Source organism: Haliaeetus leucocephalus, unplaced genomic scaffold, assembly GCF_000737465.1.
Source record: "Haliaeetus leucocephalus isolate CR32 unplaced genomic scaffold, Haliaeetus_leucocephalus-4.0 Scaffold251, whole genome shotgun sequence".
NCBI lineage: Eukaryota > Metazoa > Chordata > Aves > Accipitriformes > Accipitridae > Haliaeetus > Haliaeetus leucocephalus.
Window position 1 is genome coordinate 4358428 of NW_010972687.1, and position 27422 is coordinate 4385849.

A 27422-nucleotide genomic window follows, 5' to 3' on the forward strand; every position below is an offset into this window, starting at 1 on the left:
GCGGAGCCCGGGCGCGGGGCGGACCCACGGCCGCCGGGCGCTCCTCCGCACCCCGCCGCCGGTGCCGGCCCTCGGGGCGCGGGGCTCTCTTGGGGGCCCCGAGCCGAAGGGTGCGAGCGGATTTTATTGTTTTCCCCACCCTCCGGTTTGAGTTTTTTTGTTTTTTTCTTCTGGGGGGTGGGGTGGGGGTGGATGGAAAAACGTGTGGCTGGCTGGGCTCGTCCTCTGCTTTTCTTCAAAATGCCGCTCGGGACACGCATCTTGTCTTGGCTCGGCCCCCTCACGCCTTTCATTGACATGTCAAGTGCTGATAACCTGGAAGTGAGGCGGCGAGCTATTTCATTATCCTTAGGTGGAAGAGCGCCGTGTCCTCAAAGTGACAAGTGACTTCTGGCAGGATTGCTTAGCGGGCTTCTGAAAACAAAAAAAACCAGCGGAGGTGTTCATGTTTACCACCCTGTTCCATAAATTACCTGCAGTTTTCTTGCAGTTCTGTCATCAGTAACAGCAAAAAAAAAACCAACCCCAAAACCACCACAAACCCCAAACAAAAAAAACCTAAACAAAACCAAAAAACACCAGCAACTTTTTGCTCCTTGAAGTGGGGATACGTGTTTGATTCCTCTCTGGGTTGAGTGAAAGCAAGAGGTGTTTCTAAAACTCTTCTAAATAAAAACACCAAAACCTGAATTGCGGATTTGTAAGTGCCTTCTCAAACCTAAGTATTGTAAGTGTGAGCCCCTGTGTGCTTCTTCTGTGAACCAGTGTTGGGGTTTTTTTTTTGTCAGAGACAAATACTCTCCCGTGCGCTGTATGCAGTTCGCTTAGGAGATGAGGATGTTGCACAGTATCTCTTGAAAGAGGAAAAGTACAAACCCCACCCTGAACTCTCAAGCAAGAGCTGGAATGCACATTTCTGTTTGTGTGTTGGAGAAATGCTTGAAAAGGGGAGTAACCTGTGCTCGGAAGAATGTCAGTTTTGTGTTACGAAGTACCCATGCTTTTTCCTTTTCATGTCTTGAACAGTTTAAAGCTAGAATGTGAAAAACTGGCCAGTGAGAAGACAGAGATGCAGCGACATTATGTCATGGTAAGCAAGCTGCATAACAAATTCAGAATGTCTATTAGCGTGGTATACTGAGACCGAAATACATTCGGATTGCTGGAGGCGAACAGAAAGATTATACTAGCGCTGCTGTTGTTGAGGTTGCGTCAGTGCTCCCATTATAAATCCTTAGGTTCAGGGGTTTATAACTTGTTTGCAGCAGTTAGTTTCCGTGCAAAACCTGCTTTTTAACCTTTTAAGCAATTGGGGATATTTCTTCCAAATGTTAGCAGATTACTTGTCAGCCCTTTAAAGCCGTGTACAACTTTAGTAGCGTACCTGGGAATGATGTTTTCACTTTTGCTGACTTTTCGCAACGATCGTATCTCCGTAAAACGATTCGGAATAATATTTTTTTCTGTGATGGGAGTAAGCCAAAATTGAACATGTACACATACAAACCCGAAGCCTGCTTCCTAGAAGAACTGTTGCACCTGGCCAGCTGGTTCATTGTTTTGCTAAATTCAGAATGTCAGGCATCTCAGCTGCGAAAGCCATTTCTTCAGTGGTTGTGATCTGCCTAGTTAAATAACATGCATAGGAAGACATCTCTAAATAAGTAATTGTGTGATGGATCGTGATAACTTTAGAGGAGCTCTTGCTATCTGTTCTCTTGTACATCTATGGAGGATTAGCCGTTTTCCGTATGTACGTAACAAGTAACACTCTTGTATTCACAAAAAGAGTAAATAACCTTGAAAAATTCTTAACCAAGAGCACAAGCAAATGTTAAGGCTCGCAGTTGTCGTTTTCACGCCTGATATGCCTAAGTCTTGGGGATTGTTTGGTACTAACATTGCACACTGAACTGAGTTTTCCACATCACTTGGGCACAACTGGACATACTTAGATTGGTGTATCTGCTTTGGCTCTGAATTTCCGTGCTCTTTTGTTTTTTTCGCATCCCTGCAATTTAATTGCAACTTTTTTGTGTTTTTATTTTAAAATATTGAATAACCGGTCTGTTAGACACTGCTGATTTATATGTGTGTCTGGCTTCAAGCACTTCGGGTGGGTTTTTTGGCATCTTTTATGGGGGCTAAGGAATAAAATTTTGAGCATTTTCTGTGTGGCTTTTTTTCTGCTTCTGATCTTTAACTCCATTTGTGATTACTTTTTGTGATTTTTTTGTCATCTGTTTTTTTCCTTGTTTTGTGTCCGTTCTTTGTAAATTTGACATGAAGCAATGTAGATAAAGCAGCAAAAAAAAAAAAAAAAAAAAAAAGTTGCTGTGAAATGCTGTTTCAAATTCCAGGAGTTCTTCAAGACCAATAAATGTTTTTAGATCTGTATGTCTTTGTACAGATGATGCTTGGGTCAAAGGAAATTTTGGAATAGTTTTCACAATTGCAAGGTCTAATAGAATAATTTTCTTCTTTTTTAGTATTATGAGATGTCCTATGGGCTGAATATAGAGATGCATAAACAGGTAGGTAGAGAATTTGTTCTGTGTAAGAATTCTCTGTGTAATATCTCCCATCAGTCTTAAAGCAGATGTGTATTCTGTGTGACTTGCTTTACTTGCATGCTTAAGCACACTGGAAATTTTTTTGTACTTAACCTGGCCCTGAAACTTCCATCTTGTGTATGGTATATGGGCTCTGCATAGGTTACGGTCTTGGCTATCAGTTGTGCATTATTTGGTTGACTTTCCACTTGCAGTCTCCGCATGTGCAACTTGTCCTGTACTGCACAGGGAGGGTGTATGGGATGTGGGGATGGGTATGTGGGTTGTATCTTCAGATCTGTCTGACCTCGAACATTCAGGGTTTACCTTTTGGGATGATAGCTACATCACAAATGCATATTAGGTGTCGAGGGATTTGTATTTGCGCGTGGAAGAGACTGTTCTCTTTGGTCAACCTGGGCTGATTTAAGCAGGAGCTACGAAAGCAATTGATGCACAGCCATGTTCCTTTTTCCCTCAGGCTGCTTACTTGGACCTTTGTCCAAAACCAGTGTCTTAGCATCTCAAACACAAACGAGTAAATAAGCTTTCTGCGAGGATGTTAGCATGCTGGGTTTTGTGCCTTGAAGTCTAGCACTTAGGCCAAGATTAACAGGAGATTAGTCAGATGGAGCATGGTAGCGTAAATCAGAGTTTCTTATTCGGTGATGTGTGTTTTTAACCTTCTCTAGAGGAGAATGAATTAAACATCTGACCTCTTTTCCAGTGAGGGAACTTTTTATACGGTGGAGTTTAATACTGACAACTCATTTTACAAAATGGTTGAGCAATTCGCCAGCATTGCTGGGGAGTGTAAACTGCAGAAATAAGGAAATGGTTGAATGGGAGAAGGAAGACCATCTGAAAATTGGTTTGTACACATTTCTGTTCAAAGTTGGGGATTTGGAACTTCTCTGGGTTGTGGAAATAGGATTTCTTTATCTTGCTGAGAGCAGACATACAAGTCAAATGTTTTTTTCATGTTATTTATTATTTATTGTATTTTGTATTCCATTAGCATCCCCATGCCACAGTACTGATCAGGGCCATTTGCGCTAGATGACCTACAAATAAAAAGATGGTGGGATTTCCTGCCTCAAAGCGTTTTGCATCCGCAGCTCCAAACTTACGGGAGCTTGTACATACATGTTATTTTACAGACATACACATAGACCTGTGGAATTCAGATGTCCTCCTCACAGGTACCATGAAGACTCAACAAGTGCATTTAACAAACAGTTGAGAGGAAAAGGCTGTGATTGCAGCTGATCAGATTGTACATACGTGGTGACTCTCTGGACCTGATTCAGGTTGTGGGTGCTGGTGGAAAGACTGGTCACTGACTCTCAGAAGTGTTGGGTCTGTTCTCAAATGAATAGCCAGATTGTTCCAGATCCCATTTAAAAAAACCTAACCAACCCAACAAAAACAACAACAACAACAAAAAAAACCCCAAACACCCCCCCCCCCCCCCCCCCCCCCCAATCAGTAAAGTAGTAGATACGGAAACAGTTCACAAAGACCAGAGCCCTTACAGGCCACCTACGTAGCAAATTCTTACAGGCGTTTGAAAGCAAGCATTGCAGTCAGACTGGTTTATATTTCTGGGTACCCTGTTTCTACAGCAGTTAGTTCTGTGTAGACTTACACTGCACAAAATTCTGTGGGACGAAATCATCTTGCGAGTGCAATGTGTAATTAAATTGTTTTAAGCGGGGGAAAAAACCCCACAGCGAAAGTCCTTTTGATTTCTAACAGCTTCACTTCAGAAATTGTGTACAGTTATGGTGATGGAGTCGTCAGTGATATTCTGGAGAAATTAAATATTTAGTTACAACTAAGTGTGGGGATTACAAAGGAGTGGGTTTTAATTAAACACCTTTTTTTGCATTACTGTTCAGTCTGTTCAAATTAGTAGTTTAAGTATCGTACTCTCATGCAAAACACGTAAATATTTTGTCAGATGTTGATTCACATGAGCTGCGGCTAAGAAACTTGTTCGCTATCATTCTTAAATCTGGTATCAATTTCGTATCTCTCATGTCTCTCCTGCTATGGCCACAGTGTCGGGGTTTGTTTTTTTTTCTTCCCTTTCTCCTCTTGCTTCAGCAACTGCAAAATATTTCCCATCTTGCTTTATGATCCCAGCGTTAGGGTCCAATTTGGTATATTGTATAGATAGTGTTGATTACTCCATGTGTGCGAAGCTTTTTTAGTCTTCCACCTTAAATTCCATTCTCCTCCTCGCCCATTTTTGAATTTTACTCGGCTGAAATTGAGCGATTCACCGTTTTGTTTTTTTCTCCCCCCCTCCTCTCCCCAGCTTTCTAAATTCAATCATATCAAAAATCCTGAGGGCAGTTTATCACATTATGAAATACAGACAGCCCTGCAAACCACCTACTTATTATATTTTCTTTCTTTTTTTCACTTTAGCACAGAGGCATATCTGTCTTTATTTGTTTTTCTGGGCAGACAGCCTTGGTTCCTCTCAGGTTCTTTTCCAGATGTACTCGCTGGATGCCCTTGTAATGGACAGCAGGCAATAATGCAGTGGAGTTGCCCTTCGGCGTAATTGGGCCTAGTTCTCAAGATCAGGTTAGGCTTATTCACTTATTAGATTTGCGTCTCAAAGGGTTCAAGAGCAGGACTCCCTGGAGTCCTTGGAAGTACCCTAGTAATTGGTGGCCCTGATATTTGAAACCTTTGTGTATTTTTCTGTTAAAGCTTCTGTTCTTCTTGGCTGCTCCCAGCCACAGAGTATTTATTTTTAGAGAAATTTTTCACTGGAACAGAAAATGATGGCTGTGATGGAGTCATGACTCTGTGACTTAGCAAATTGATAAAAGGATAAACGTGCAGACAGCAGCAGTAGTGAGTGTGCCTCTGTGTCGGGGGCGGGGGGGAGGGAAGAGGAGGGAAGAGCATCTCTTTTCCCACCCCTTGTGTGATGCTCATCATCAGTCATCCTGTGTTGATTTTGATAGAAGACTATTAAAGTGAAACCTATGGGGAATTTGTCATTCTGAAAGGAAAGCTAATGTAATTAGTACCAATTAAAGTACATTTAGTAAATTGGATTTAATCTTAATTAAGCCTGCATAATGTTGCCAATTTTTAACAATTATGTTTGAGAACATAATTAATTTAAATTTTGGTAACTGAGTAAATAGCATTAGACTGGTAGAATTAGTCATTTGTATTTTTTTTTAAAGACAAGTGTGGGGTATGTTGTGACATGTGGTGTTATAGCCTAAAATACTAAGCTAATTTTTGATATTCTGTAGTAGGATCAACAGAGCTTCAAAACAGACACATTCTGAAAAAAAAAGGCATTGAATTGGGGGGTTTGTGGGTCACAGTATGAACATATACTTCCCTATAGTTTAGAATTTCCATATTAGCATAATTATGAATGTTTGAGTGTGGTCTGAAGATGCCCACTTCTTACTAAGTTGCTTTTTTAATATTTTTTTTTAGAGGCTCAGCCGATAGTTCCTGAATGAATAGTTGATGTGTTGCTCTGTGTTTCTAACATACTGTTGCTACGTGGTGGTGGTCATTTGGTTTAATTTCTGAAATTAGGCTGTTTTAATGTTATGGTAAACAGTTTATTTAAATTGCTGTAATCAAACATGCTTGCTGAAGGTTTTAATTCAGAATTGTAATTATCACTTAAAATAAATGTCTGTATTTGGCTACAGACAACAGATATTTGTGAATGGGACTGATGGAAAGCATAAATAGAATACAGCATTCACTTTCTACTTTGATTGTGTTTTTTGAAGGTGGCAATACGTAAATTCTGAGTCACGCTTTCTGGTTAGACCTCCATCTCTGAACTAATTCACATGCTAGAATGTTGGATTTCAGCATTTTTGAAAGAAAATTCAGGTCTTTTCAGAAGCTGGGTATTAAAAAATAAATGAAATGACTTTTTAAGATCACAGTAAAAAAAAAAAAAATTCAGTCCAATCCATGTAAATTTTATTACAAGACTTGGGCAACAACCGTTTGAGTGCTGCTAAAATATTAATTGGATAGAAATGAAAGGGCTCTGCTAGCTGATAGGATATCATAATCATAGCTGCAGTAGTCGATGGTAAATGATGATAAATGGCATTAGGAACCTTTTAGCAAACTGTAATAACTATGAGGAGGGAAGCAGTATGGATTTGCATTATATCTGATACCCTCTAGTACCAAGTGGATTGCCAATACTGCTTGTTTAGCATTTTCTAAGGGCAATAGGATATTGATTTCTGACTTACAAGGAACGGCTCTATTTTCACCATTGAAAAGTATTGCAGGTTGTTAAGAAGAAATTGACTTGAAGAGGCCTGACTGCTGCCCATCATGGAGCAAATAAAGCAAAACTGCCGAAGCATGGTGAAGCAGTGAGATGGGGCCCTCAGCAATTTGTTGCTATTAATTTACCATGCTCGACAGCAAATCAATCGGCATCTACTTCATCTGCTGGAGAAAATGCTGTCCAGGGCAGATAAAAGGCCCTGCGTGGTACAGGGAATAGACTGGATTGGCCAAATGGAGGCTGCAGTTAATGTGTAAATAAGTGAAATCAAGGCCACTGTTGCAGAGAAAGCTGTTTTTAATTAGGTTGGGGCTTTATAGTGAGCTATTTAAGAAGGTAGTATGGAGAGTAGGGGGAGATTTATTGCTGACTGAGTTAATATATAGGCTGTATGACATCCCAGTCTTGAGTCTGCTTGCTTCTTAAGCCTTAGTAAATTATTTTGGTAAAGGGGTAAAGATGGGAATCAATTTGTTTAATTTAGGGCAGAGTTTTGGCCGTTTTTCATCTTCATGGCCATAAAATGCATATATCACAGAGAAGTGGTTTGTATATGCGCTACCTGTGTAACAGAAAAACACTCTTTTTTTATCTTTTTTTTTTGGCAGTGTTCTGGGCTTGGAGTGAATGTGTGTGCATGCATGTGTGCACTTTTTTTTTTTTTTAACACATGCAGTAATTGAGTGTATATTGTCTTCCATTTGAGGAATTGCTAGAGAGCCAGCTAAAATTATACCAGCTGAATTTGTTCTCCATTATAAACAGTAGGAAAGATTTAATAGAAATACAGGCAGTGGGTAGTCAGAACTGAACTGGAAAACTTCAAAACGAGAGAGATTAGAAGTGAAATTCTGAAGACTGCAGCTCACACAGGACTATTAAGGAGGAAGAGAAAAACAAGTGGCTTCTCCATCGAAGTCACAAAATGTAAAAAATAGGCTGTCAAATCAGTTTGACAACTGAGGCTTGTTTGTCCCAGTTTTAGGTTATTTAGCCTCTGAAGCCAGCAGAAAAGCTTAGAAGCTTATGAAAAGTTAGAAAATGTATTATTCTACAGTTAAATCAGAAACCTTTTACTTGGTAATAACTGCTAAGTTCTGAAACAAGATTCTCTGCTTTCTTTTCCTCATGATACAGATGTTAAACAGCCTTTCTGTGGAGAGGTCCTGTTAATTACTGGGAAGTTTGTTGTTACCACTTCTCTGTGAGTTACTGTTGAAATAACCATTCCCCCTGCAATTGCAGAATAGTATGCATAAGGACAAGAACTTCCATTTCACCCTGTTTTTGCTGTTCATAAGCAAAGGAAAGTGTCATTTTCCTCCCACTTGTTTTGGCAATTCAGACAGATCCTTAAGACACAGGAAGTAGCACAAAACATGCTGAGCAAACTTTTAAATTAAGACATACGCTCTGTTTTACTGGCAAAAGGCTGTGCTCTACAGTGCTTAAACATAAAAGCATTTTTCTGTCTTTGAAATACGCTAATTGCTGTGATGCCGCCTCACTGACTATGTTAGTTTATGGGTCCACTTGTAATTACAGAGGGGGCCAGCGGTGACCCTGTGGTAAGGGTTGCCTAACACCTTACCCTATAAAAAAATTCTTGCAAATTTTTTTTTTTTTTTGGTAATGCAAGAAACTCCAGCACCTTTGCTGTTTGCCGTAAGGGACACCGTTCTGGTGAGAACACCCAGCCCCTTTGGGGCAGCTGAACAGTCAGAACTTACTGCCCATCAGGAGGGGGAAGCTGTGTCACCATTTTGTATATAATAACTTTTGCAGCATTTCATGCAGTGAGCTTTGCCTTCCTTTTGGGGCCAAAAAAGAAGTGCCGAGGTTGTTCAGCACATGAAAAAACATTAATTAGCAGATGGGCTGCAGAGTGAGGTATCAGGGTGCTGGGATGCCCAGGCTTTACAGCATTTGTGTAAGCTTGATCCTGCCCCATTGTGTATGTGCATCGTGGTGCAGGTTTTAGTTATACGCTCGCTGATCTCATTACCAGTTTTCCTAAAGGACCTCTTTGAGTGCACAAAATAGACATTAGGAAAGTGGAATTAAGGCTGCAGAGGCGATTGTAAATCTGGCTTGCAAATGTTTGGCTGCTTGGCTCGGCAACTGAAATAACTTTAAACATAAAGATTCAGGCATGTGAAATAATTGCCATTGTAAGCTCCTTGAGGCGGGGATTCTGATTTTGGTTTATGTTACAAAAAGTGAAGGGGGTGCTCATACAGGTCAGTCACAGCGTATACCGTAGACTCAGTGCATTAAATGCAGGAAACAGATTTTGTCACCCTTAACACCAAGGCTGTCAAATGTTGAGAGTTCAGAGTTATCAATTTGGTCTTACTTTTATAGTGTTTTTTTTTTTAATGAGAAGATGTGATGTACTATTTGTGGATGTAATAAAGAACTGGGTTTATCACAGATGTGGGCCAGTTTGTGAACAGTGTGATTATAATTGTTACAGAAGTCACTTCTTTTGCTGTCTGCAGACTGAGCACATCTGTTGCCACTGACTTGCAGAAAACCTATTTAGCCACAAGGCACAGCGGGAGCAGAACAACGATGATAATGTGAAACACAGGTTGTATAAACCGATACTTGCATTAACTAACAGATGACAATATACTTGAAGCCAAACCTATCTATACTCAAGAAATTCTATTCTAGGAAAGAAATCGAATTAAAATTTAATCTTTATTTTAAAATACAAAAATATGAAGTGGTTTTAAGAATACCTATTGTCTCTTTGTTTATCTGTGTGTTTTTACAGGTTTTGTCTTGGTTCAAGATCATATTTTTACAATTCCACTGTTACCTTGAAGTACTGCTGTAAATTTTTCCCCTTGATACTGTTTATCTTACTGGGGACACAAACTCTGTAGTTCAGTGTAGCAGGAAGCGTTTTGGCACAGTGTCAAAAGCAGGTGTCCATAGCTTTTTTTTTTTTAAATGATATTTTTAAAATATAACTAAATTATGTCACAAATAGCAACAGAACTCTAATTAGTGCTTTCTTGCCTGTGTGGATAGGATTTAGACACGAGGAATCATCTTCCCTAGCCCAAGACAGGTACGTAATGCTCTGGTATTGAACACTGTGGGGTTATGGCCAAGACGTTTAAATGTGCAAATGTCAGGCAAGTCAAAGTTATAGTCCCCACAGTAAACTTGAATTGGTCTCTTTATGGTTATGTATTTGTATGGTATGCTCTATTGCCAACTTCAAATGTTAAATCATGCCAGTCCCCAGAAAATCGTTAAGATTGGCTTAAAATTAATCATGAGATAAAAATAATAAATTTGGGGTTCTTTTTATTTCCCTTCTAATTTTAAGCTGTCAAACTGCGCTTGGCTCGTTCTTCTTAGTTTTTCCTCCAGTATTCTTCCATAATCGTTTTTCTCAAGTAAGGAGTGAAACATCCCAAGATTCATGATAAAGTCAAGGGAGCTGAGTATGAGATACAGCTGGCAACTTTTGTCATGATTTTGTATTCTCAGAAAATGTGCGAGGTGTACTCTCCTAAGAAAAAAATAATACCTAATTAAAAATATATGCATATTCTTTTTGCAATTGTATATCACGTCTTTGTGGATTATATATCATAGCTTGTTAAGTTTTTGTGGATTATATATCATAAGATGGCACAGATATGCTGGTGGCAATTCCCCTTTCTGTGTTAGAAGGAGAGAAAACACAGGACATGGTTTTGAGTGGAGGTCTTCTAACTTGTCCTCTCTCTTTTGGTCTACTTAAGTGGTGTCTCTACAGGATCTTACACTGCCACAGGTTTCTGACATTTGCTGGGTGAGATTCAACATCTTCAAAGGAGAATAACCTTTCACTGTTATGTTTGGGATGTGGAACGTTGGCAATGAGAATGTGTGCTTTTGTTTTTTCTTAAAAACCTCAGCAGAGCATCTCACAGTTGAGCAGAAGTCAAAATCTGTCCTCTTCATGCTATAAAGAATCTGCGTAACAGTAGGTCCTACCACTAGATTTTGTTTGGCATGTGTCGTGTCGAGTACTGTGTGCATGTTGTGTATGATCACTGAGAGCATTTCATTTTTAAAAATGCTGCTTTTTCCTCCATCTTAAATACAATAAACTTCTCTTGTATTTACTCTGTCTGCTTATGTGCCTGGCTTCTCTTAGTGTCTCGGTTGTTTGGAGAATTTGCAAATGCGAAAAACCCCCTCTGAGCCTGTCCTGCCTTAGCCCAGAGAGAAGTGATTGCCCTCGAACAGAGTAGCTGGTGATGGAGTAGCACTGTATGGAGGGCATGGTGCGGCTGCTACTAAGGCATCACCGGGGTTTCAGTTACAGGCGTAGTCAGTGATGCAGATTTACTATGGCAGAAGAGCACTTCGGAAAGCAAAGGGGCCCCTTTCCCCTTGTCTTTTCTGACTTTGAACCCCAGATCAACAAATCGAAACACAGGAGGGCCAACATGTGCTCTCTGCAAATACTTAATAAAACACCGTGGTACTTGTGGGCAGTGACAGCAAATGCTATTGAAGTTTAACACTGATAATTTTAAACCCAAGAACAACAGCAAAAAGGTCTGGCCTGGGTCTGTTGTGTCCTAAAGGCAGAGAGCTTCCTCAAAACTCATGATGGGTTGTCCATGGGGTTATAACGACAGGCTCAGCAGAGGATGAGGGAAGACCCCACGGATCAGGCACAGTGCTGTGATCCTTGGGTCCCCCCCCCTTGCAGCAGCTGGGAGGAGGCTTGTGTGATGGTCCACAGACCTCAGTGTTGGGAAGGTGTGGGTTACAGGATGTTTTTCTTGACAGTTGCTGAATGGCTGAAGCCGTCCTTTACCACGTTAACGTGACAGTGTTATTTGAAATTAATCATAAGGCAGATTGGAGTGAGATTTAGCTGGGGGTTGAGGGAGAAGGCATTTTGATCACTCGTTTTCTTTCTCGTATCTCTTTGCTTCTTGGCAGGAGAGGTGGAACTTCATTTTTGCTCGTTCTTTGTGACACAGATAGCTAGCTGAGGGCTTCTAGGTTAAAAAATTTGGATATCCAGTTAACCTGTCTATCTCAGTAACTTCTGTTTGGTGGTCAACCAGTAACTCCTATTTAGGATTTGATTCAAATTTTACCTTTTAAAACCATGGGGAAAGTGCAGCGATCATTGAGGAAACTTTTTGTCTTGGACAACCACTTTTTCCCATTTCTAACCTTTCACAGGGATGAATGAGAGGTTTTCAGCCATGCCTCATAGCTGAAACACTTCTGGACTTCGTTTTGAAAACACGGTGCTGTTTTCCTATTAAGTTTTCCTAGTAATAAATGCAAGGGAGACAAAATAACTGTAGTGCAGCCCAGCTAAGGCTTGGGGAAGGGGGCACACCTGGACCTGGCAATGCTTGTCCACGTCTTTTCATGAAAGCCGCTTCACCGAGGGCTGTTCAGGGCCGGGTTTCTGTCAGCAGCTCTGGCAGTGTCTTTGACCGGCTTTCTGTCTGCCTTGGGAGATCCTGCATTGGGTTTGAGGTGGAGAAGCCACTGTCTAGCTGCTTGACAGCTAAGTAGCCAGTGGCAGCATGGACTCCGCATAGGCACCTGAATCCTGCAGTTGAGCCAAGCCGTGTCCCGTTTTTTCCTTTGAGAGGGATGCAGGGCTCTGCTGGATTTTTATGGCGGCTGCGGGACGAAGGGGGGTGAGTTCAGTACTCGTCCTTTGTGAAGCACCATGGGTCTGCAGAGAAAAGTCAGCGTTAGTATCTGTGCTGTTTCCTGCTCTGGATACCTGCAGGTGCCTACTCAGGGGCTTGACTGCCTCGACTCTGGGGGAGAGGCCGTTTTTAATTTAAAGCGTGTGACGAGTTACCGGTTGTGGTTTCTCTGACTGCCAGCTCGCACTCTGCAGCGCTTTGTGGAAGTCTCTTAAAATTTCTGTGCCTCTGTCTCCCTCTCTGAAATGGTGATGATATTTACATGACAGCGAGTGAGCTACGATTTAATTTGTTGATGTCCACTATTAGATAAGAGGGTCTGGAGAATCACAGAATATTGAATGAATACGTATTTGCTGTGGCGGGAAGAAGACTCCTTCCAAACCTGTGTTGTCTGTGTAACGAGCTCCAGCAGTGCCATGGGATTTCCTTTGTTCTTAGGCCCCAGAGGTTACCAGGAGGTAACACTAAAGATACTTGAGTTGTCCTCCTGCCTGCCACTCTGTTAATTGTATTTGGAGATAAAAGCTGGAAATAAGGGCGGGTGGTCTTGTGATAACATTTAGAGAAGGAAAGCAAAGAGAGTAAGGCCAAAGCTGGCTAAAACGCATGAGCTGGATTTTGGTTTGAGGGAGGAGGCAGAGAACAAGGACCGATTGGAGGAAGGTTGGTAGTTAGTTTTCTTCTCACGTCTCCTATTTCCCTGCAGTACCATTCACTCTGTATGACAATCATCCACTTTCACAGTGCCCCCTTTGAAAGATGGCACTGTGCTGATGTGTAAAAGAGTCAGCTACAACACCACTACTGTCTGCTTTCTGTAATTTTACAAAGCATGTGACTAGATACAAAGTAGGTGCCTCTTCTTAAAATATCTGTCCATAGTGTTTGAATAACACAAGAAGATTGGAAAGACTTTGTGCATAAAATACACCCCGTATGTTTGTGTCAGTTGTTAACAAAGACTATATTGTGTATTCTTATACTCAATTTAACCAGTAGGCTTTCTGTCCTAATTGCAGAAAGCTGTTGCAGTCTGAGCACGTTGCTCATTTACAGTTTTTTTTCAGTACGTCTTAATTTCTGGGGACAAACTGTATGTTTTCTTTCTCAGTCTTGTCCTAAACAACAGCAACAACAACAACAGCAAAATCCAAGCATTGATGAGAGTTTCTGACTTCTCCAAATATCAAAGGGCTGTTTATGTCAGAGTTACTTGTTATGTATATGTCCATGCATAAATATGGAGGTGTTATTCTTGAAAAGTAAATTGCGTGTAAGTTCTTGGTTTAATTCGTGCAGGAGTGACATTCTGCTTCCTTTGCATCTGTCTGCTCCCATGTGCTTCTAGAGATGGCTGCTAAGGAAAACAAAGATAATAATGTGTCTTTAACGTAGAAAACACGAGGAGAAAGACATGGTCCATGCATCGCTACAAGACACTGGGTTACTTTCCTCCTCACAGTGTTCCCTGGTTTATCTCTACAAACTGGTGACACCAAGACACGCATCCTGTTTCGCTTGTTGGCAGCATAAGAGAAAGTCTTACAATTCTGTGCCTGTGGCATCCTGGAAATTTCTAGGGAATTGTTTGTTTCTGACATTTTTTCTAACACCAGACTTGACAGAGGGTGACAATTGTTCTTAGGTTTGATCAAGTAGATAGAGATGTCGAGAGCAACAGCACCACAAGATTGTACAAGAAGAGAGCCCCCACGAGCACACGTGTGGAGTGTTTTTTTTCTGAGGTTGTAGGTTTCCACTTGAAGATGAGTTTTCAAACATGTATGCAAGATGCTTTTCAAACTAACATTAGCAGCCTTGCTATTATACACTTTCAAAACCTGTCTCTGTAGAAAGATGTAAGACTTTCCTTTGCAGATACAAATGTCCAGCTTGTTAGCATATGCGGCATTTTTTTTTTTTTAATTCAAATATGCCTTCAGCCAAATGGACATACAGGCCTTGTGAATGTACAAAATGGTGATATTTTGTCCTTTGTTTCATTGCTATTTACTGTTTCCTGCCTGGAACTCAGGTGTGTATTTCTTCTAAAGCATTGATTTTTAACAAGTCTTTTTGTGTGGGTGAGAAGAATTCTGGGATAATCTTAGTTTACACATTTTCAGAGAAAAATGCTGCTGTGAGTATGCACTGTATTAAGGGTCATGAGGTTTCTTTAAACCTGCGACAGAACTGGAGAGCCTGAAAATCTGTAGACACAGGAAATACCTCTCTGTATTCACGTGAAGCAAAGCAGAAAGCTCCCAGGTGGTTGAGATGTAGCCGCCAGGGTCTGGGGCTTGTGGGGGGATCCAGGTGCAAGTCTCTGGACCGTGCTGTCAAGGGCTTCCCGTGAGACCTCGGACAAGCCACTTTGACCGCTGTCTGCAGCGAGGCGGGAGCGATGCTGCAGGCACTTCGCACCACCGTGCTGCAGGGCCAGCTGAACAAGGGCAGAGTGGCATTTGCGGTGTGTGGGGTGAGTTAAGCGATTCAGCACGGAGCCAAAGAAATCCAGCACGTATGGAGGGTAGCTCATAGGGAAATGTTGAGGTCACGGGTGTGTCTTAAATCTCTCACAGCTTGAAGGCCAAGACACCACAGTTGGTGCTGCCAGGACATGCCGCCTTGACTTGGTAGTCTCAGAATCACTTTTTGAAGAGTGGCACCTAAACTTTAATATAAAGTGTAAGCATAGTGCAGATTTTTCTTAAAAAATGAACAAAAAAGCTGGAGAAGGCAACGCTCTTGGTTCATCTTAGTTCAGCTACGTAGAATTCTGTGTACTAGCGAGACACATGTTTCTTCTCTCCCAGGAGAATGACCGGGATACCCAACAGAAAGTTGTCTGGTTTGCATGAGATCCTTAATGGTTCAGTAGAGCTGAAAAAGGAGAGATGCATGCCGTACTCTTGCCCCGGAAAGACTCTGGCCAGCTGGAAGTGGTGCTGGGTTCCAGTCCCTGCCTCAAATCCATTTACATGTTTTAGCCCATGGTGATTTTTCATGTACAGTGATTCTGAGCAAGAACTGGAAAAGGGACTTTTCCTTCTCAGGTGGATGAACTGGGAGTATTTACTTCCCAGAGTTCACAGAAGCCCATTAGACAGGGTGTTCTCGTAGGAGGTGGGAAGGAAAAGTAAAGAAATAATTGAAGTCATGTATATAATGCTCTGATTAAACTCTTTAACCACTAGGCTGTTCCACAGAAGACTATCTGTTCTCCACCCTTTTTTTTTTTTTTTTTTAATGTGCTGCTGCTGTATATTATGTGGGAATAATTCTGGCAGTGGTTCTCAGCTCCCTGGGGGACATGGGTGGAGAAGCATTGAGCTGTAGATGTTGCAGGAGGAGGGTGTTTGCAGGGCTTAGTTGTGAGCTGGATGCCAAAGAACTTGGTGTTATCGAGGCAAAGACTCTTCTGAACGTGCCTGGAAGGGGGACTCAGCAGGGTTAATGGGGAGCTTCAGTGCTGGAGACGGAGACTCCTATGCACTGCTGGTGACTTCAGCACTGTGTCATTCCTGAGTGGGGATGCAAGGGTGTGAAGATTGTTGTTTGGGATTTTAATGCCTAAATTCTTGTTGTGCTCCAGCCTTTGTATTTGATGTGCCTTTTTTTAAGATGTAAAGGTACATTTTGTATATCTATAGGTATGCGTAGGTACCCCCCTGTGCTTAAGAATTCTTGAAAATCTTGAGCATTTGTCTGTTGCTGACTTTCTACCTAAATTACATGTCTAGTCTGCTGAGGCATTTTTTAAAATCCCATTACATACCTTCTGGAGACTTCACCTCTGGCTTTTACTGTTTCAGTTCTCTGTCTGGGAAGCAGAAGTAATATTATTTCCTGAAGCATAACTCTTAACACAGAGGAGTTTTTGGAGAGTAGTATGTTAAGAAATGGGAGGTGAGATATTATTACATGGGAGTCACTTAGAAGTGGCTGTGTTTATCTCTCTAGATTGTAAGATGCTTGGGGCAGGGTGCTCTTTCCCAAGAGAGTTTTGTCCTTGTTTTGCCATGTGTATTCTGCTGTCTTTTCCAACCCAGCTGCAATTAGCATGCTCCAGTGATGCACCTTTCAGTGGTAATGCAGTCAACGCTTTGATTTGTATTAAGGAAGTTTGCCCTTGGTAATGTATCTTCTCAGCCTCTGTTCTCTATCTGGAAAATGGGATAATGCTACTTTTTTACCTGAGTGGGATTTTTAGGGGAAAACCAAAACAAACTTAATTACCTTGTGGTAGCCTGTCCCTGCCTTCTTTCTGCATGCCCAAACCTTGTCAAATGCCAGAGGTGGAGCTTGTTGCTATACATGCAGTGGCTGCAGCACAGTGGGATCTTGATTCTCTGATACAAGCAATTATATTGTAAAGTTAGGGAAAATACAAGGTTTGTTAAACCTTTCTGCGCCTCCTGGTTCTATGCAGAGTTAGTTTGAGGTAGGCTCTTGGTGTAGATCTCAAGTAGCTAGTTTCCCAGTCTCTTTTTAATCTCATTTGAACTTCTACCTGCCCATTAGACAATGAATCTGTACAAGGCTCGCTCTTGATTTATTTGTTGCAGAGGTTGAAGGAAGATAATGACAATGTGAGTTGTTAAAAGATAGGGCAAACCAGTTTAGTATTCAACAGTGAGGACTGAGTCTTCACTCCTCAGCATTATGAATACCCCACACATGTGAGAAGCTGTAAATGTAGTTTTGAGCATAAATGCAAGTTGGACTTTGGAAAAGAAATACTAGTCTGCGGGCTGTCTTCAGCATAATATAGGAGGAAGGTTTAATATCTGGTGTTCTCTGCTGAAATACTGTTGTGCTTTTCCACTTCGGTGAAGCAGTGGGTTTTTTACTTTCTCTATCCGAGCATCGCTTTGCCGCTACCTTTCTTGGTTATCCTTCCTGAGAAGGGTGCCACTTTTGGAGGCAGAATAGCTGTGAACTTAGCAAGACTATAATATCTCTTAGTGTACAGTCTAGCTTAGTCAGTAGAGCTGGGGAAAGCCTAATTTACAACTGTATCAAATGAGTTCCACACAGGTTCTGCCGTGGATATTGAGAGTAATTTTGTATTGCTTTGGGGTGCATTGGTGGAAAATGGCATCTATTTTTAAAACTTTTTACAGGTACAGAGTTAAGATAAAGTGCTTTTTGGTGCATGTGGATGATGTTCAAGAGAATGACTGAAGTACTTACAGGTGTGCTTTAACCACTGTTGAACAGACTGGCTCAGGTCCTGCTAACTGAGTGCCCCAGTTTCAGCTGGGATAGAGTTAATTTTCTTTCTAGTAGCTGGTATAGTGTTGTGTTTTGGGTTCAGCATGAGAAGAACAGTTGGTAACACACTTTTGTTTTCAGTTGTTGCTCAGTAGTGTTTAGACTAATGTCAAGGATTTTTCAGCTTCTCGTGCCCAGCCAGCGAGAAAGCTGGAGGGGCACAAGAAGTTGGCACAGGACACAGCCAGGGCGCCTGACCCAAACTGGCCAAAAGAATATTGCATACTGCGTGATTCCATACTGCCCTGTATAAAGATTTGGGGGCAGTTGCTGCGGCCCTTCCTGCAACACTGTCTAGCTCAGTCAGGGGAGCATGAGACTCTTAATATCAGGGTGGTGGGTTCGTGCCCCGCCTTGGGCACCAAGGAGGGGCTGCAGCTCCCAGACCAAGGCCTTCTCATCCAGCCCGTAGTGGCACAGATTTGTTATGACCGTGCAGGAGAAGCTGAAAAATCCTTGACTTAGTCTAAACACTGCTTAGCAACAACTGAAAACATCAGTGTGTTATCAACATTCTTGTCATACTGAACCCAAAACTTAACACTCTACCTACTAGAAAGAAAATTAACTCTATCCCAGCTGAAACCAGGACGCTGAGGAGTCAGGAAGGTTTTACTGTGCTGAGTATTTCTCCAGCTTCTTATGCAGTTCTGCAGCTAGTTTAAGGCAACTTCAGTTTTGTGTTCACGAGCTGAAGTTACACTTGGGATGGTAAAGTCACTGTATACCTTGTTGGTGACTGTTAAAAAATAAACTTTTTCTCACTTCTTTCCTTTGCTTGCACCTATGCAACATGGTATGTTACAATAGTGAGAAGTGAGTTATTTCAATAAAGAAATAGGTAATTTTGAACTGCTTTCCGTTTATATTAAAGGTTAGTATTTTCCAACTTAGTCTTTTATCTTTACTGAAGCTCACACAAAGGAAACACAGTCTGAGCTATCCACTAGTCATCAAACCTATTTCCCCCCCCCTCTCCCCCCCCCCCCCCCCCCCCCCCAGGCTTTCTCTGTTGTCTTTGTGAAAAACTGATAGAGAGTATACACAAAGAGGTTTGCAAACAGTCAGTAGGTAGTTCAATGATTTTAAGGTTTCCTTTCTTGTATTCTGGCAAATTTCTAATGCAAACAGAATAGCACAACTAAGTCTCTGATTGTCATGGGAAGCTGCTGTTACAAAACGCAATCATTATAATAGTTTGTGCAAAACAGATTCTTATAAACCAAAATAGATACAACCTCTGTGTATTTTTGTGGGTAAAAATATTAGGATTTGAATAAGTAAAAATACATATAAATGCTTGCCTGAAACATTTTTGATTAAAAGTGTGACAAAATTACAGACCTGGCAAACTACATATGAAATTAACAAGCCCAGAGCCTGCATTTTGGTAAACCATGGAATTACTCCATGGCAAAAAGCCAGAGATGCATTAAAGAAACCCAACAAACCAAACCACCCCAGGCACAGAAATGTGGTTTTGCTGTCTGTCATGCTGTCTGCTATAACTGAAAAAACATACATTGTTTTATGAGTGTGTTTTTTTCACAGTTTCGACCACAGTATTTGACTTCTTCATCTGGCCACTACCTAGCTAGTACGGCCACCACTAAGTTTTTATTTATTTATTGTTTTGAATTCACTGTGCAATTGGGTACTGGTGATTTGGTTTACCAGATGTTCTAACAGGTGACTCTAAACACTAGTTGGAACTTGCAGCTAAACCAGATTGTGATGCTAACCTGAGAGGTGAAAGGTTTAGCCTGTGGTTGATAGCAGTCCGTCTTGGTTGCAGGGTAGTGGAGGAAGTGAAACAGAGTGCCTTCCCATGCCCAGAGAAGTATCGGTATCTGTAACAAGATGAGCAGCTTGCCAGGAGTGCTGCTGTGTGGTTTGTTCTCTTAATCATGCTCTTGTTTTCTGAGTTAAAGGAGTGTTCACAAAAAGTCTCAGCTTAGATTTTGTGTGTCTGACACTGAAGTTTTCTGTGCACTTTAAGCGGGCAGAAGATGGCATTGGTAATGAAAGGGGTGATGCCACATTTGGGTTAACCCCATGGTAAACTGGGTCTGTGATGGGGTTTGTATTTAAAAAAATTAATTTTGGGGGGGTGGGTGGTGGCTGGGTTTTAACTTCAGTAAGTTCATTGCTTAGTTCAGCACATACCTGCAAAAATGCTAGCAGCGTAAGAGTGGGGTGAGCAGGAGTAGCTGGATTAGGGGAGAGCCTCCTCAGTGACTGTTTTTATGCCAATTTAAAGTGCACGTGAAGCTACAGCAAAAGCCTTCTTTCTGTCTCAAGAGCAGATACAGCATAATTGGTGGCTGCATAATCCATATTTCTGGCCCAGGCACCTTTGTAGGGAGGTCATGGGTGTGAAATTGGACCAACTTTAAAAGGAATCATGTTTGATGCCTTTTCTGAGAAAAGCACGTTGAAGGAGAAGTGCATTGATATTATTATCACATGGTTAATCTGTTTACAGAGTTGATTATTTACCCCTTTCATTTGCTTACATTTTAACTACTTTCCACATTCTAGATGTTTGTCTGTAGGTGCAGTATGATGAAGAGTGCACTTAACATATGGTGTATCTTGAGCATTTGTCTGAAATCAATGCAGTTCATAGTAGCTCTCACACAAAGTGTGATCTCGCAGGGAAATACAGCACTGGAAAAGGTTTCATGAAATCTACATTTCCCAACCAGAGAGTTCTCCTTTGCTCCATGCCTCCCGTTCTGTTTTTTTATGGCATTTTCTTAAACTTTGTGTTTGTTTTAAAAGTTAATTTATATTGAAATTCCTCTTGGATGAAGAGTATTTGAAAACTTCAGTAATGCTGATGTAATTTAAAGATAAATGCTATTTAGTGTTGCTTGACTCAGAGTCTGTCTTGGCAGGAGTTTTACTGGGGGAGTGCCATTTAAATGAATTGAACGTCAAGATGTACTTAAGAGTATCCAGCTGTCTAGGACAAGTGAATTTTCCTGAATGTATTAAACATGCATGTCTTACAAATGTCGTAGCATTTGCTTTGCAAATAGGTCATCTTAGGAAGGCCACAAAGAGAGTCGTAAACTGCCTGATTATTTTAGATGTACTTCGCTAGTGAAACTACCACTTGTTAGATATTCACACGTTGAAGGATAAAATTACCTGTTCTTTCCTTGTCCTTCACTTAGGGGAAAAATAGCAAGAAACCATAGTTGCAGAAATGCTTAAATCCAAATAGAGTTGTTTTCAGCAGGGGTAGTTATGATCCACAATGATTGAAATTATGAGCAATAAGAATTCACATCAGTATTTTCTCCTCAATAGGAGTCAGAGCTACAGACTATTTTTTTGTTGTTGCTCTCAGGAAAGCAGCATTCTGCTGTTTAGCTAGTCCTTGCGGGAAGTGTTTTACTTAAAAAATACACGTATGAGTCAGTATCGTCTGAGTGGCAGCAGAGATGTGTGAAATGCTGGAACTTCCAGTCTTTTCTTGTGGGATGAATGCACTTAGTTCCTTGGTACTGTCCCTCCCACTCTCAGGGCAACCTGCTCCAGAGAAAAGGAATTGGGATCCTGACTGACTGTGTCATCCTATGCGGTGTGGTGTAAGCCCGGAGTGACAAGGCTGGTGATGCTTCATCCTAGCTTGCCCATCCATACGGTGCTGTGGTATGGAAGTTTAAGGCTGGTGCTTCAGGAGGAATGCGGCATTGCCATCTCAAAGCGAGAGGAAATCATGAGTCAGGACCTGAAGTTGAAAGTTGCATTTAAGTTCAGAGTAAAAGAAAATGTGCCTTACTTATATGCCCTTTGTATTTTAGATAACTTTCACTTGTTGAGTGTTGATTTAAAAAACAAAAAAACCCCTCTCTAGATGGGAAACGGAGATAAGGGAGAAAGGTGCCTTAAATGTAATCTGATTCTCAGATGATCACTTTATTGCAGAAACTGGGACTTGATTAATACCACCAAGGAGTATGAAACATTTATCTTCAGAAAGAATTAACGGGTATCATACTTCCACCTAGTTTAAAAATTGAGGTAGTAATGTTACTGAAATCCGGAATAAAACTCCTTAACACCGATGTGATGTTAAGAAGCAGGCATTTCTTTTATTGCAGCACTGGGGACACGGGGGATCGCTCCTCCAAAGGTGTCCAGCTTAACATTAAATTAATCAGTTTTTATAAATGTTTTCTGTCAAGTCATTATTACATATGCTCTTTATATAAAAATTCATACTGTGCTTGCTCTTAAATTTAACCTTTGTAATGATTGGCCTTTTGATTTTATCACCATATCAATATTCTTATTTAAAAACAATCATTGGTCAATTTCACTTAGCTCTACTGATTGGAATCCTCAATACTAAAATCGAGATGGGAAGGGTAAGGGGGTTTCCAAGCAGCAAACTGGTGTCCATGATGGTTTCCTTAGTTTCTTGAAACAAAACATAAGAAAACCAGTAAGTTCCTGGTGAAGTTTCTATGGTTGGCTTATTTCAAACTTAACAATACTAAGGTTCCTATGGTCACACATAACACAGTTCCTAAAGTTTCTATGACTACATTTCAAACTTAACACTCCTATACATTATGCTTCACAATTTTCTACTTCTTAATCAAAGCTAACTCTTTTATATAATCAAATTTTAATTTCTTTATCACAGTATTTACAACAGTAATATGCCTTATTTGAATTTGTGTCATTGCAAGGATCTAAAATTGAAGCTTGATTATAGCATTGCTGTAATATCCACTGCACATTCTTTCATCTCTTTTGGGGTGTTGTTATAATCATGCTTTTGTGTACTGAATTAAAAGGGGCAGGATTTTTGTCTACTATGTCAGATACAAAAATCTGCCACCTTAATTCATGGAAATCGTATCTGAGTATTGCTCGTTTTCATAGTACAACAGGAAGTCGCGATGGAAAAGGAGTTAAAATGTTGTTTCCTTTGTGTGGACTACTTTTCCTTGAAATAAATACCAGGGTTTTTTTGCTGCATTTCTTAAGCTAATTGATAGCTATTCACAACGTGGTGTGAAATTGCTGGGTAGGAAGAAGAGATGCGGGATTGAAGGCGAAACATGACAGAGTTTTCAAACGCTGTAAGAATTCTTGTAACCAGACCTAAGAAATGTACTGAATAGATCAGTGTGCTGATTCCTAGTACTTATCTCTTCTGGAAGCAAATGTAATCAAGTGTGATTATCAATGAATCAGATAGGCTATGGGCTCCACCTTTCATGACCTGTAGGGCTGAGGTGGGTAAGCAAAGGAAACCGAGGTGGAAGAGAAGAAGTGATCTTGTTCCTGATGCAGAATGGCTGATTCCTGGCTGCCAGATGAATCTGGAAGAAAATAAATTGAGTTCAGCAGTCACGTTGCTTTTCCTGTTTTTATGGGGGACTTCTGATTGCTGCTTTTATAAGTTTATTGATCAGCTTTATGTAGTTCATTAAAACCTGGAACAACGCAACACTTGCTGGAGAAACTAAATTTTCTTCCTTCTTTTTTTGTCAGACTATTATGTGTTACCGTTGGTTGCAGTGTTTTCTGCAAGCTTCAAGACTGAACAGTACAACTTTGTAGATGTAACTGGAAGTCTGGCACAATCTTCACAGTTCTTAACCGTGATAGCATATCAGTATCTTGGTGATTAACATTTGGAGCATACTGCTCCAGGGTAAGCACTATAGGCATAATACAGAGAGTGTATGTGGGGTAATGGGTGCCTATAGCTACATCTGAGTCTTCTTTGTGTGTATTTGCAAATGAAAGGTTAAGTGCTGGTGGGGATCAGAAGTGGACACTGACAGCTCTGTTTTGTAGAGGGAAAACGATTTTAGTGTTTATTTTGTGGTAACATTTTAAAAGAGCATCAGAACCCCTTTTCCTAAGCACTATATATGTAAATTTTAAAAGCATGGTTTCTTTTAGATTCGCCTGCTAGAGGTTTTCAGCTTTTTTCCTGAAATGCTGCCTCCTTAATATTTTTCCAGGGCAGTTAAGGACACCTCAAGTTAAACATAAGCCTACTGAAACAGGTTTTGGCTATCTCTCACCTTTCTTTTTAGTTTTTCATGATGTATACATTGAAACTACTGATCCGCAGTATTTCTTTCTGACTAGTTCTCCTGCTATGCCTTAGAAACACAGTATTAACTTGTGACGTAAATAAATAGGGGACTTTCTGCATCCAATTAAATTAGAACTGTGCGCTGAAACCACTGTATGCATATAGTTGCAAGGACAGGCTCAGGATGGCTTGTGCCATTTCCAGCAGTCACAGAAGAACTGTGGTCAGACTCTTTGGAGGGATGTGTGAGGGGAGGAATCGAGTAGTAAGAGACTGGTGATTGTGCATGTACTGCTGTGTTTCAGCTGTTACAGGAAAGATTAAAATGGGAAATTCTGACCTAATTGCAGCCAGGAGACAGATACAAAAGACTGAACTTGGAGCTGAAGCTGTCTCAGTGTGATGCCACGGGTTTATAAGCTTAAAAAAAAGTTTTGTTTGTTTTTTTAAACTATGAAGTCAGATTCCTTCAGTTGGTGGAGAGTGGTGGAAACTTCTCATCCCTGTGTAGGTGAAGGGATAGTACCTTGTAGAGGACTTCAAAGCTCTACTGCTGGAAACAGCACCTCCCATGGCAGTGTCCCCTTCTTACTCATTTCTGTCTGCTTTTTCAGCAAGTATTTCCTGCTGCCTTTGAGGAAGGGAAATGGAAGCCATTCTCTGCCATTTCAAGTTCCACTTGCAGCCTTTTTTCTGGACGCTCTGCAGGTGCTTGTGGCACGGCGGGGCGGGATGCAGCTTACTACCTGGTGGCAGCCTGAACAACTGAAGGACTATGGGGATCTCCAGGCTGTGCGTTTCTATTCCCCTACTTGCTGGTAGAAGTCAATATTAACAAAAAACATTGACTTCCTCAAGTGACAGGCTTGAAGCATGTTTATATGTCACCTTACTTGACTTGCTTTTTATTGTCTTAATCATGAATGATTCAATATTTATCCTTTCTTGCTCAGTTGAGCTCCATGTGGTTCTTGACACATTAAATAAAAGCCACGTCTTACCAGTTCACTTCAGCAGCCCACGGATCGGGATGTACGTTAGAAAATTGATTTTGAAAATTCAGCCGCTCCGATTTATTGCTTATGTTGCTGTCTGCAGCATTTTGTGCAAAATAAGCACCTAGATTAACTTACAAAGGGTAAGTATCAAGTTTACAGTACTTCATGAGCTTAGCTAGGATGTTTGTAAAGAAGGTTGATAGGGAAGTGAGGTGGAGAATGTACCCGTGATTATTCGGTAGAGTCTGGTGGTCCTGCTTGCGTTCAACTCGTACATGCATTGCTCAGATTAAATCTCCTAAACTCAAGGAATTGGCTTAGTGTCGAAGTTTTCTGTTTAGTATCCTTTTCACCAGAGAACTTTCCTGTCCACTCTCTTTGACTACAGGACTAGACTCTTTGTGGCTCACTTTCTAAACACCATTCCTTTAGGGCTGAAGAGAAATTTTATATTCAGGGCTTGCAGTTTTTCCTCCAGTTCTGTAGAACTGGAGTAAGCACTTTCAGACAACAGTCTGTGATTAAAACAAAACACATTCTTCTTTATGAAAGAAGAGTTAATTTTCTGTGAAATACTAAGATTAGCTTTTTTGCTTGCTTTATTCAGAATCATGATATGTCTCATACAGTGTAATAATGTTTTGTTCTCACTAATTTGTGAAATGCTTGTTTAGATATTATGGGTGTGTGCATGTGTTCTTGGTAAGCACTTAATAAAGTAGATTGATCTTTTTGGCAAAGGCTGCATTGTGTAGAACAAATTAAACCTGAAATAACAGTTGTTTCAGATTATTTTTCTGAAAGTGTAATTGCATATATTCTTCTTCCTACTGGCTGCTGAAATGGGTTTCCCAATAGTGTTTTATTATCCTGTTTTATTTCAACAATACATATATAGTAGTTTTGTTTCCATTCCACTGACAGACCTACAGCCTCCAGTGGTAATTCTTTACCAGCAATTTTTTATAATTGTAATAACTATGGAACTTTGTGAAATATAGTAGAAATATTTTCCTGAAGTCTATATACTATAAATAAAATCCCAATTCTTTTTTTTCTGCCAAAAAAGAATGCAAATGGAGATTTTTAAGCAACAAATTTATTCTGAACTCCCTATGTATTAGAACATTTCTGAGTATTTTAATATCTGGAGTTTATATGACTCTTGCTTCTCTTTTAGTCCTCATCTCTGCTAAGAATTTGGACATATGCTAAAATACTTATCAAGGCACTTAAACACATATCCATATTTCACCTTGTGCTTATGTCCTATTTTAGCTGTGTGTGGCAAGGGTAAATTGAATTAAACCCCTGTGTTGCCATCCTCAAAGGGATTTAGAAGTCTAATGGTCCGTCACATGCTCTCCTCTGCGTACAGCTGGTAGCTGCGGGGCTGCGGTTGTACCCCAAGGACCGGCTTTGCTGAGCCCCCTTCAGCGGCTGGGTTACCTCACGGGACCTGATGTGTAGCCTTGCCGACAGGCTTATCACTGAACATTTTTCAGAATGCTTTATAGGCACTTACGAATTTAAGGTCAGGTTTTTAGGCATATTTAGGCAATTAAGTACCATTTAACTGTTGGCTTTGGTCAAAAAGATTTTGTTGGCTGAATCGGGGGCCTAAGCTGTTGCTCTTGTGTTCTATCCCTACAATAGCGCTGAGGGACTGTTAACTGATAAGGGTCTTCATTCCTTTCCTTGGATCAAATTCTGGCACAGTGATTTTATTATTGTCTCTTTACATGCATAACAAAAAGAAAAAGTTATTAACATTGTAGTTAATAAATATTTAATTTTTCTTTTTTTAAAAAAAAGATGCCATGTAAGCGGCTATGGAAAGAGCTCAAAACTGTTAAAATACTGTCTTTTGTAGTTGTCTCCCAAAGGATGCAAACAGTACAAGCTTTACATTAGATAAGTAAGAAGATGATTCTAGCCTGACCCTTCCTTGCCTGCCTCTCCCTCATCTTTTCTGGTTCCATGCTGGTGTGTTTTTATGCAAAACCAAACATCTTTTGTGTTTAGGGAAAGGAGTAATAGAAGTGTCGGTGTTTGTTAACATATTTGACAAACTGTGGCAGCAAAAGCTATCCTTTTTATATTTTGGCATGAACAATCACCCTTTTATTGGGCCATTAATGCTATTTCAGAGCATCACGCTGTATCCACAGGCAATAATTTAGCAGCTGTTTATCAGGAGCTTTCATAAAGCTTTGAATAGTAGTATAACATTCAGTAACCCTAACAACAGCATTTCAGAATCTGTGCCGGTTTAAATGGGATATCCGTGAATGTAGTTGTTCAGGGATGCGTGACCCATATAACCTATAAATTTGATTGGAAGTTACAGTGCTGGCATAGGCTGATGGATAGCAGATTAGAGCCCTGATTAACCATGTGATTCACAGGCTGGGAATATATTGTTGTAAGAAAGATTCATCAGATGCAATCAGAATTTCAAGTGGTCAGATGAAATTCAAATGCGCTGTGTGCCTCCCCCCC

The 27422-nt window shown here is 40.6% G+C and overlaps 1 protein-coding gene across 1 annotated transcript in view; it reads left to right on the forward strand.

Annotated features, from left to right (window-relative positions):
* The window catches only part of TLE4 (transducin-like enhancer of split 4), a 98757-nt gene that overhangs the window by 194 nt on the left and 71141 nt on the right, over nt 1-27422 (forward strand). Inside the window, exons 2-3 of the mRNA XM_010568626.1 lie at nt 1027-1090; nt 2490-2534. Of these exons, the coding sequence (XP_010566928.1) occupies nt 1070-1090; nt 2490-2534 (66 nt within the window). The 5' untranslated portion in view covers nt 1027-1069. The remainder of the gene's footprint in view (nt 1-1026; nt 1091-2489; nt 2535-27422) is intronic.